The following is an 11,620-nucleotide window of genomic DNA, read 5'->3' on the forward strand; positions in this document are numbered from 1 at the left end:
CCAAACAATAAGGTTGACAGTGGTTAGAGCTATAACAGTATTAAAGTGACTTTACTGTGGTCTTCACAGTCCTTAGCTCTGTTACTGACCAACAGTATTAAAGTGACTTTACTGTGGTCTTCACAGTCCTTAGCTCTGTTACTGACCAACAGAAAAGTCTTACTGTGGTCTTCACAGTCCTTAGCTCTGTTACTGACCAACAGAAAAGTCTTACTGTGGTCTTCACAGTCCTTAGCTCTGTTACTGACCAACAGAAAAGTCTTACTGTGGCTGACACGGTCCTTAGCTCTGTTACTGACCAACAGAAAAGTCTTACTGTGGCCGACACGGTCCTTAGCTCTTTCACTGACCAACAGAAAAGTCTTCCTGTGGTCCTCACGGTCCTTAGCTCTGTTACTGACCAACAGAAAAGTCTTCCTGTGGTCCACTTGGTCCTTAGCTCTGTTACTGACCAACAGAAAAGTCTTCCTGTGGTCCTCACGGTCCTTAGCTCTGCTACTGACAAACAGAAAATTCTTCCTATAGTCCACACGGTCGTTTGCTCTGTTACTGACCAACAGAAAAGTCTTCCTGTGGTCCAATTGGTCCTTAATTCTGTTACTGACCAACAGAAAAGTCTTCCTGTGGTCCACTTGGTCATTAGCTCTGTTACTGACCAACAGAAAAGTCTTCCTGTGGTCCACTTGGTCCTTAGCTCTGTTACTGACCAACAGAAAAGTCTTCCTGTGGTCCACTTGGTCCTTAGCTCTGTTACTGACCATCTGAAAAGTCTTCCTGTGGTCCACTTGGTCCTTAGCTCTGTCACTGACCAACAGAAAAGTCTTCATGTGGTCCACACGGTCCTTAGCTCTGTCACTGACCAACAGAAAAGTCTTATTGTGGCCGACACGGTCCTTAGCTCTGTTACTGACCAACAGAAAAGTCTTACTGTGGCCGACACGGTCCTTAGCTCTTTCACTGACCAACAGAAAAGTCTTCCTGTGGTCCTCACGGTCCTTAGCTCTGTTACTGACCAACAGAAAAGTCTTCCTGTGGTCCACTTGGTCCTTAGCTCTGTTACTGACCAACAGAAAAGTCTTCCTGTGGTCCTCACGGTCCTTAGCTCTGTCACTGACCAACAGAAAAGTCTTCCTCTGGTCAACGCGGTCTTAGCTCTGTCACTGACCAACAGAAAAGTCTTCCTGTGGTCCACACGGTCCTTAGCTCTGTTACTGACCAACAGAAAAGTCTTCCTGTGGTCCACTTGTTCCTTAGCTCTGTTACTGACAAACAGAAAAGTCTTCCTGTGGTCCACTTGGTCATTAGCTCTGTTACTGACCAACAGAAAAGTCTTCCTGTGGTCCACTTGGTCCTTAGCTCTGTTACTGACCAACAGAAAAGTCTTCATATGGTCCCTGTGGTCCACACGGTCCTTAGCTCTGTTACTGACCAATAGAAAAGTCTTCCTGTGGTCCACTTGGTCCTTAGCTCTGTTACTGACCAACAGAAAAGTCTTCCTGTGGTCCACACGGCCCTAATTCTGTTATTGACCAACAGAAAAGTCTTCCTGTGGTCCACACGGTCCTTAGCTCTGTTACTGACCAACAGAAAAGTCTTCCTGTGATCCACTCGGTCCTTAGCTCTGTTACTGACCAACAGAAAAGTCTTCCTGTGGTCCACACTGTCCTTAGCTCTGTTACTGACCAACAGACAAGTCTTCCTGTCGTCCACTTGGTCCTTAGCTCTGTTACTGACCAACAGAAAAGTCTTCATGTGGTCCACTTGGTCCTTAGCTCTGTTACTGACCAACAGAAAAGTCTTCTTGTGGTCCACCCAGTCCTTAGTTATGTTACTGACCAACAGAAAAATCTTCCTGTCGTCCACTTTGTCCTTAGCTCTGCTACTGACCAATAGAAAAGTCTTCCTATGGTCCACACGGTCCTTAGCTCTATTACTGACCAACAGAAAAGTCTTCCTGTGGTCCACACTGTCCTTAGCTCTGTTACTGACCAACAGAAAAGTCTTCTTGTGGTCCACTCGGTCCTTAGCTCTGTTAGTGACAAACAGAAAAGTCTTCCTGTGATCAACTCGGTCCTTAGCTCTGTTACTGACCAACAAAACAGTCTTCCTGTAGTCCACACAATCCTTAGCTCTGTTACTGACCAACAGAAAAGTCTTCCTGTGGTCCTCACGTTCCTTAGCTCTGTTACTGACCAACAGAAAAGTCTTCCTCTGGTCAACGCGGTCTTAGCTCTATCACTGACCAACAGAAAAGTCTTCCTGTGGTCCACACGGTCCTTAGCTCTGTTACTGACCAATAGAAAAGTCTTCCTGTGGTCCACTTGTTCCTTAGCTCTGTTACTGACAAACAGAAAAGTCTTCCTGTGATCAACTCGGTCATTAGCTCTGTTACTGACCAACAGAAAAGTGTTCATGTGGTCCACTTGGTCCTTAGCTCTGTTACTGACCAACAGAAAAGTCTTCCTGTGGTCCACTTGGTCCTTAGCTCTGTTACTGACCAACAGAAAAGTCTTCCTGTGGTCCACTTGGTCCTTAGCTCTGTTACTGACCAACAGAAAAGTCTTCCTGTGGTCCACTTGGTCCTTAGCTCTGTTACTGACCAACAGAAAAGTCTTCCTGTGGTCCACTTGGTCCTTAGCTCTGTTACTGACCAACAGAAAAGTCTTCCTGTGGTCCTCACGGTCCTTAGCTCTTTCACTGACCAACAGAAAAGTCTTCCTGTGGTCCACACGGTCCTTAGCTCTGTTACTGACCAACAGAAAAGTCTTCCTGTGGTCCACACGGTCCTTAGCTCTGTTACTGACCAACAGAAAAGTCTTCCTGTGGTCCACACGGTCCTTAGCTCTGTTACTGACCAACAGAAAAGTCTTCCTGTGGTCCACTTGGTCCTTAGCTCTGTTACTGACCAACAGAAAAGTCTTCCTGTGGTCCACAGGTCCTTAGCTCTGTTACTGACCAACAGAAAAGTCTTCCTGTGGTCCACACGGTCCTTAGCTCTGTTACTGACCAACAGAAAAGTCTTCCTGTGGTCCACTTGGTCCTTAGCTCTGTTACTGACCAACAGAAAAGTCTTCCTGTGGTCCACTTGGTCCTTAGCTCTGTTACTGACCAACAGAAAAGTCTTCCTGTGGTCCACTTGGTCCTTAGCTCTGTTACTGACCAACAGAAAAGTCTTCTCCTGTGGTCCACTGGTCCTTAGCTCTGTTACTGACCAACAGAAAAGTCTTCCTTGGTCCACAGTCCTTAGCTCTGTTACTGACCAACAGAAAAGTCTTCCTGTGTCCACTTGGTCCTTAGCTCTGTTACTGACCAACAGAAAAGTCTTCCTGTGGTCCACGCCTAGCTCTGTTACTGACCAACAGAAAAGTCTTCTGTGGTCCACTTGGTCCTTAGCTCTGTTACTGACCAACAGAAAAGTCTTCCTGTGGTCCCACTTGGTCCTTAGCTCTGTTACTGACCAACAGAAAAGTCTTCCTGTGGTCACACTGGTCCTTAGCTCTGTTACTGACCAACAGAAAAGTCTTCCTGTGGTCCACACGGTCCTTAGCTCTGTTACTGACCAACAGAAAAGTCTTCCTGTGGTCCACTTGGTCCTTAGCTCTGTTACTGACCAACAGAAAAGTCTTCCTGTGGTCCACACGGTCCTTAGCTCTGTTTACTGACCAACAGAAAAGTCTTCCTGTGGTCCACTTGGTCCTTAGCTCTGTTACTGACCAACAGAAAAGTCTTCCTGTGGTCCACACGGTCCTTAGCTCTGTTACTGACCAACAGAAAAGTCTTCCTGTGGTCCACTCGGTCCTTAGCTCTGTTACTGACCAACAGAAAAAGTCTTCCTGTAGTCCACACGGTCCTTAGCTCTGTTACTGACCAACAGAAAAGTCTTCCTGTGGTCAACGCGGTCCTTAGCTCTGTCACTGACCAACAGAAAAGTCTTCCTGTGGTCCACACGGTCCTTAGCTCTGTTACTGACCAACAGAAAAGTCTTCCTGTGGTCCACGGTTCCTTAGCTCTGTTACTGACAAACAGAAAAGTCTTCCTGTGTCAACTCGGTCCTTAGCTCTGTTACTGACCAACAGAAAAGTCTTCCTGTGGTCCACTCGGTCCTTAGCTCTGTTACTGACCAACAGAAAAGTCTTCCTGTGGTCCACACGGTCCTTAGCTCTGTTACTGACCAACAGAAAAGTCTTCCTGTGGTCCACTCGGTCCTTAGCTCTGTTACTGACCAACAGAAAAGTCTTCCTGTGGTCCACTTGGTCCTTAGCTCTGTTACTGACCAACAGAAAAGTCTTCCTGTGGTCCACTTGGTCCTTAGCTCTGTTACTGACCAACAGAAAAGTCTTCCTGTGGTCCACACGGTCCTTAGCTCTGTTACTGACCAACAGAAAAGTCTTCCTGTGGTCCACTTGGTCCTTAGCTCTGTTACTGACCAACAGAAAAGTCTTCCTGTGGTCCTCACGGTCCTTAGCTCTGTTACTGACCAACAGAAAAGTCTTCCTGTGGTCCACTTGGTCCTTAGCTCTGTTACTGACCAACAGAAAAGTCTTCATGTGGTCCACTTGGTCCTTAGCTCTGTTACTGACCAACAGAAAAGTCTTCCTGTGGTCCACTTGGTCCTTAGCTCTGTTACTGACCAACAGAAAAGTCTTCCTGTGGTCCACTTGGTCCTTAGCTCTGTTACTGACCAACAGAAAAGTCTTCCTGTGGTCCACTTGGTCCTTAGCTCTGTTACTGACCAACAGAAAAGTCTTCATGTGGTCCACTTGGTCCTTAGCTCTGTTACTGACCAACAGAAAAGTCTTCCTGTGGTCCACTTGGTCCTTAGCTCTGTTACTGACCAACAGAAAAGTCTTCCTGTGGTCCACTTGGTCCTTAGCTCTGTTACTGACCAACAGAAAAGTCTTCCTGTGGTCCACAGGTCCTTAGCTCTGTTACTGACCAACAGAAAAGTCTTCCTGTGGTCCCTGTTGGCCTTAGTCCTTAGCTCTGTTACTGACCAACAGAAAAGTCTTCCTGTGGTCCACTTGGTCCTTAGCTCTGTTACTGACCAACAGAAAAGTCTTCCTGTGGTCCACTTGGTCCTTAGCTCTGTTACTGACCAACAGAAAAGTCTTCCTGTGGTCCTCACGGTCCTTAGCTCTGTTACTGACCAACAGAAAAGTCTTCCTGTGGTCCACACGTCCTTAGCTCTGTTACTGACCAACAGAAAAAGTCTTCCTGTGGTCCACTTGGTCCTTAGCTCTGTTACTGACCAACAGAAAAGTCTTCTGTGGTCCACTTGGTCCTTAGCTCTGTTACTGACCAACAGAAAAGTCTTCTGTGGTCCACTGGTCCTTAGCTCTGTTACTGACCAACAGAAAAGTCTTCTGTGTCCACAGTCCTTAGCTCTGTTACTGACCAACAGAAAAGTCTTCCTGTGGTCCACACGGTCCTTAGCTCTGTTACTGACCAACAGAAAAGTCTTCCTGTGGTCCACACGGTCCTTAGCTCTGTTACTGACCAACAGAAAAGTCTTCCTGTGGTCCACCGGTCCTTAGCTCTGTTACTGACCAACAGAAAAGTCTTCCTGTGGTCCACACGGTCCTTAGCTCTGTTACTGACCAACAGAAAAGTCTTCCTGTGATCCACTCGGTCCTTAGCTCTGTTACTGACCAACAGAAAAGTCTTCCTGTGGTCCACACTGTCCTTAGCTCTGTTACTGACCAACAGAAAAGTCTTCCTGTGGTCCACACGGTCCTTAGCTCTGTTACTGACCAACAGAAAAGTCTTCCTGTGGTCCACTTGGTCCTTAGCTCTGTTACTGACCAACAGAAAAGTCTTCCTGTGGTCCACTTGGTCCTTAGCTCTGTTACTGACCAACAGAAAAGTCTTCCTGTGGTCCACTTGGTCCTTAGCTCTGTTACTGACCAACAGAAAAGTCTTCCTGTGGTCCACTTGGTCCTTAGCTCTGTTACTGACCAACAGAAAAGTCTTCCTGTGGTCCACACGGTCCTTAGCTCTGTTACTGACCAATAGAAAAGTCTTCCTGTGGTCCACTTGGTCCTTAGCTCTGTTACTGACCAACAGAAAAGTGGTCCACACGGTCCTTAGCTCTGTACTGACCAAAGAAAAGTCTTCCTGTGGTCACTTGGTCCTTAGCTCTGTTACTGACCAACAGAAAAGTCTTCCTGTGGTCCACACGGCCCTAATCTGTTATTGACCAACAGAAAAGTCTTCCTGTGGTCCACACGGTCCTTAGCTCTGTTACTGACCAACAGAAAAGCCTTCCTGTGATCCACTCGGTCCTTAGCTCTGTTACTGACCAACAGAAAAGTCTTCCTGTGGTCCACACTGTCCTTAGCTCTGTTACTGACCAACAGACAAGTCTTCCTGTGGTCCACTTGGTCCTTAGCTCTGTTACTGACCAACAGAAAAGTCTTCATGTGGTCCACTTGGCCCTTAGCTCTGTTACTGACCAACAGAAAAGTCTTCTTGTGGTCCACCCAGTCCTTAGTTATGTTACTGACCAACAGAAAAGTCTTCCTGTGGTCCACTTGGTCCTTAATTCTGTTACTAACCAACAGAAAAGTCTACCTGTCGTCCACTTGGTCCTTAGCTCTGTTACTGACCAACAGAAAAGTCTTCATGTGGTCCACTTGGCCCTTAGCTCTGTTACTGACCAACAGAAAAATCTTCCTGTCGTCCACTTGGTCCTTAGCTCTGCTACTGACCAATAGAAAAGTCTTCCTATGGTCCACACGGTCCTTAGCTCTATTACTGACCAACAGAAAAGTCTTCCTATGGTCCTATTGGTCCTTAGCTCTGTTACTGACCAACAGAAAAGTCTTCATGTGGTCCACTTTGTCCTTAGCTCTGTTACTGACCAATAGAAAAGTCTTCCTGTGGTCCACTTGGTCCTTAGCTCTGTTACTGACCAACAGAAAAGTCTTCCTGTGGTCCACACGGCCCTAATTCTGTTATTGACCAACAGAAAAGTCTTCCTGTGGTCCACACGGTCCTTAGCTCTGTTACTGACCAACAGAAAAGTCTTCTTGTGGTCCACACGGTCCTTAGCTCTGTTACTGACAAACAGAAAAGTCTTCCTGTGATAAACTCGGTCCTTAGCTCTGTTACTGACCAACAAAACAGTCTTCCTGTAGTCCACACGGTCCTTAGCTCTGTTACTGACCAACAGAAAAGTGTTCCTGTGGTCAACGCGGTCTTAGCTCTATCACTGACCAACAGAAAAGTCTTCCTCTGGTCCACACAGTCCTTAGCTCTGTTACTGACCAACAGAAATGTCTTCCTGTGGTCCACTTGTTCCTTAGCTCTGTTACTGACAAACAGAAAAGTCTTCCTGTGATCAACTCGGTCCTTAGCTCTGTTACTGACCAACAGAAAAGTCTTCATGTGGTCCACTTGGTCCTTAGCTCTGTTACTGACCAACAGAAAATTCTTCCTATAGTCCACTTGGTCCTTAGCTCTGTTACTGACCAACAGAAAAGTCTTCATGTGGTCCACTTGGTCCTTAGCTCTGTTACTGACCAACAGAAAAGTCTTCCTGTGGTCCACACGGCCCTAATTCTGTTATTGACCAACAGAAAAGTCTTCCTGTGGTCCACACGGTCCTTAGCTCTGTTACTGACCAACAGAAAAGTCTTCCTGTGATCCACTCGGTCCTTAGCTCTGTTACTGACCAACAGAAAAGTCTTCCTGTGGTCCACACTGTCCTTAGCTCTGTTACTGACCAACAGACAAGTCTTCCTGTCGTCCACTTGGTCCTTAGCTCTGTTACTGACCAACAGAAAAGTCTTCATGTGGTCCACTTGGCCCTTAGCTCTGTTACTGACCAACAGAAAAGTCTTCTTGTGGTCCACCCAGTCCTTAGTTATGTTACTGACCAACAGAAAAGTCTTCCTGTGGTCCACTTGGTCCTTAATTCTGTTACTAACCAACAGAAAAGTCTTCCTGTCGTCCACTTGGTCCTTAGCTCTGTTACTGACCAACAGAAAAGTCTTCATGTGGTCCACTTGGCCCTTAGCTCTGTTACTGACCAACAGAAAAGTCTTCTTGTGGTCCACCCAGTCCTTAGTTATGTTACTGACCAACAGAAAAATCTTCCTGTCGTCCACTTGGTCCTTAGCTCTGCTACTGACCAAAAGAAAAGTCTTCCTATGGTCCACACGGTCCTTAGCTCTATTACTGACCAACAGAAAAGTCTTCCTGTGGTCCTATTGGTCCTTAGCTCTGTTACTGACCAACAGAAAAGTCTTCATGTGGTCCACTTTGTCCTTAGCTCTGTTACTGACCAATAGAAAAGTCTTCCTGTGGTCCACTTGGTCCTTAGCTCTGTTACTGACCAACAGAAAAGTCTTCCTGTGGTCCACACGGCCCTAATTCTGTTATTGACCAACAGAAAAGTCTTCCTGTGGTCCACACGGTCCTTAGCTCTGTTACTGACCAACAGAAAAGTCTTCTTGTGGTCCACACGGTCCTTAGCTCTGTTACTGACAAACAGAAAAGTCTTCCTGTGATAAACTCGGTCCTTAGCTCTGTTACTGACCAACAAAACAGTCTTCCTGTAGTCCACACGGTCCTTAGCTCTGTTACTGACCAACAGAAAAGTGTTCCTGTGGTCAACGCGGTCTTAGCTCTATCACTGACCAACAGAAAAGTCTTCCTGTGGTCCACACAGTCCTTAGCTCTGTTACTGACCAACAGAAAAGTCTTCCTGTGGTCCACTTGTTCCTTAGCTCTGTTACTGACAAACAGAAAAGTCTTCCTGTGATCAACTCGGTCCTTAGCTCTGTTACTGACCAACAGAAAAGTCTTCATGTGGTCCACTTGGTCCTTAGCTCTGTTACTGACCAACAGAAAATTCTTCCTATAGTCCACTTGGTCCTTAGCTCTGTTACTGACCAACAGAAAAGTCTTCATGTGGTCCACTTGGTCCTTAGCTCTGTTACTGACCAACAGAAAAGTCTTCATATGGTCCCTGTGGTCCACACGGTCCTTAGCTCTGTTACTGACCAATAGAAAAGTCTTCCTGTGGTCCACTTGGTCCTTAGCTCTGTTACTGACCAACAGAAAAGTCTTCCTGTGGTCCACACGGCCCTAATTCTGTTATTGACCAACAGAAAAGTCTTCCTGTGGTCCACACGGTCCTTAGCTCTGTTACTGACCAACAGAAAAGTCTTCCTGTGATCCACTCGGTCCTTAGCTCTGTTACTGACCAACAGAAAAGTCTTCCTGTGGTCCACACTGTCCTTAGCTCTGTTACTGACCAACAGACAAGTCTTCCTGTCGTCCACTTGGTCCTTAGCTCTGTTACTGACCAACAGAAAAGTCTTCATGTGGTCCACTTGGCCCTTAGCTCTGTTACTGACCAACAGAAAAGTCTTCTTGTGGTCCACCCAGTCCTTAGTTATGTTACTGACCAACAGAAAAATCTTCCTGTCGTCCACTTGGTCCTTAGCTCTGCTACTGACCAATAGAAAAGTCTTCCTATGGTCCACACGGTCCTTAGCTCTATTACTGACCAACAGAAAAGTCTTCCTGTGGTCCTATTGGTCCTTAGCTCTGTTACTGACCAACAGAAAAGTCTTCATGTGGTCCACTTTGTCCTTAGCTCTGTTACTGACCAATAGAAAAGTCTTCCTGTGGTCCACTTGGTCCTTAGCTCTGTTACTGACCAACAGAAAAGTCTTCCTGTGGTCCACACGGCCCTAATTCTGTTATTGACCAACAGAAAAGTCTTCCTGTGGTCCACACGGTCCTTAGCTCTGTTACTGACCAACAGAAAAGTCTTCTTGTGGTCCACACGGTCCTTAGCTCTGTTACTGACAAACAGAAAAGTCTTCCTGTGATAAACTCGGTCCTTAGCTCTGTTACTGACCAACAAAACAGTCTTCCTGTAGTCCACACGGTCCTTAGCTCTGTTACTGACCAACAGAAAAGTGTTCCTGTGGTCAACGCGGTCTTAGCTCTATCACTGACCAACAGAAAAGTCTTCCTGTGGTCCACACAGTCCTTAGCTCTGTTACTGACCAACAGAAAAGTCTTCCTGTGGTCCACTTGTTCCTTAGCTCTGTTACTGACAAACAGAAAAGTCTTCCTGTGATCAACTCGGTCCTTAGCTCTGTTACTGACCAACAGAAAAGTCTTCCTGTGGTCCACACGGTCCTTAGCTCTGTTACTGACCAACAGAAAAGTCTTCCTGTGGTCCACTTGTTCCTTAGCTCTGTTACTGACAAACAGAAAAGTCTTCCTGTGATCAACTCGGTCCTTAGCTCTGTTACTGATCAACTCGGTCCTTAGCTCTGTTACTGACCAACAGAAAAGTCTTCCTGTGGTCCACTTGGTCCTTAGCTCTGTTACTGACCAACAGAAAAGTCTTCATGTGGTCCACTTGGTCCTTAGCTCTGTTACTGACCAACAGAAAATTCTTCCTATAGTCCACTTGGTCCTTAGCTCTGTTACTGACCAACAGAAAAGTCTTCCTGTGGTCCACTTGGTCCTTAGCTCTGTTACTGACCAACAGAAAAGTCTTCATGTGGTCCACTTGGTCCTTAGCTCTGTTACTGACCAACAGAAAAGTCTTCCTGTGGTCCACTTGGTCCTTAGCTCTGTTACTGACCAACAGAAAAGTCTTCCTGTGGTCCACTTGGTCCTTAGCTCTGTTACTGACCAACAGAAAAGTCTTCATATGGTCCCTGTGGTCCACACGGTCCTTAGCTCTGCTACTGACAAACAGAAAATTCTTCCTATAGTCCACACGGTCGTTTGCTCTGTTACTGACCAACAGAAAAGTCTTCCTGTGGTCCACTTGGTCCTTAATTCTGTTACTGACCAACAGAAAAGTCTTCCTGTGGTCCACTTGGTCCTTAGCTCTGTTACTGACCAACAGAAAAGTCTTCCTGTGGTCCACTCGGTCCTCAGCTCTATTATCTAATCCAGGTAAGATAAGAGTGGATTATCTTGTCCAGGTAAGATAAGAGAAGATAATCTAATCCAGGTAGGTAAGAGTAGATTATCTAATCCAGGTAAGTAAGAGTAGATTATCTATTCCAGGTAAGATAAGAGAAGATTATCTAGTCCAGTAGATTATCTAATCTAGGTAAAATAAGAGTAGATTATTTAATCCAGGTAAGATCTAATCCAGGTAAGGTAAGAGTAGATTATTTAATACAGGTAAGATAAGAGAAGATTATCTAATCCAGTAGATTATCTAATCCAGGTAAGATAGGAGTAGATTATCTATTCCAGTAGATTATTTAATCCAGGTAAGATAAGAGTAGATTATCTATTCCAGTAGATTATTTAATCCAGGTAAGATAAGAGTAGATTAACTAATACAGGTAAGATAAGAGTATATTATCTAATCCTGGTAAGGTAAGAGTAGATTATCTAATCCAGGTAAGATAAGGGAGGATTATTTTATCCTGGTAAATTGAGAGTAGATTATCTAATCCAGTAGATTATCTAATCCAGGTAAGGTTTCAGTAGATTAACTAATCCAGGTAAGATAATAGTAGATTATCTAATCCAGGTAAGATAAGAGTAGATTATCTAATCCAGGTAAGATAAGAGTAGATTATCTAATCCAGGTAAGGTTTCAGTAGATTAACTAATCCAGGTAAGATAA

At 45.5% G+C, this 11,620-nt stretch overlaps 2 protein-coding genes across 2 annotated transcripts; both read right to left on the reverse strand.

Moving 5' to 3' along the window:
* Positions 1 to 29: 29 nt before the first annotated feature.
* Positions 30 to 1,387, reverse strand: LOC138316841 (uncharacterized). The gene is made up of 2 exons (XM_069258496.1): positions 1,065 to 1,387; positions 30 to 702 (listed from the first exon to the last, which is right to left on the reverse strand). The coding sequence occupies exons 1-2, from the start codon at positions 1,385 to 1,387 to the stop codon at positions 30 to 32; spliced, it is 996 nt and encodes a 331-aa protein (XP_069114597.1).
* Positions 1,388 to 7,484: 6,097 nt separating this feature from the next.
* On the reverse strand, positions 7,485 to 8,964 carry LOC138316842 (uncharacterized). The gene is made up of 2 exons (XM_069258497.1): positions 8,438 to 8,964; positions 7,485 to 8,178 (listed from the first exon to the last, which is right to left on the reverse strand). The coding sequence occupies exons 1-2, from the start codon at positions 8,962 to 8,964 to the stop codon at positions 7,485 to 7,487; spliced, it is 1,221 nt and encodes a 406-aa protein (XP_069114598.1).
* Positions 8,965 to 11,620: the final 2,656 nt, after the last annotated feature.

This window comes from Argopecten irradians, chromosome 2 (genome assembly GCF_041381155.1).
Source record: "Argopecten irradians isolate NY chromosome 2, Ai_NY, whole genome shotgun sequence".
NCBI lineage: Eukaryota > Metazoa > Mollusca > Bivalvia > Pectinida > Pectinidae > Argopecten > Argopecten irradians.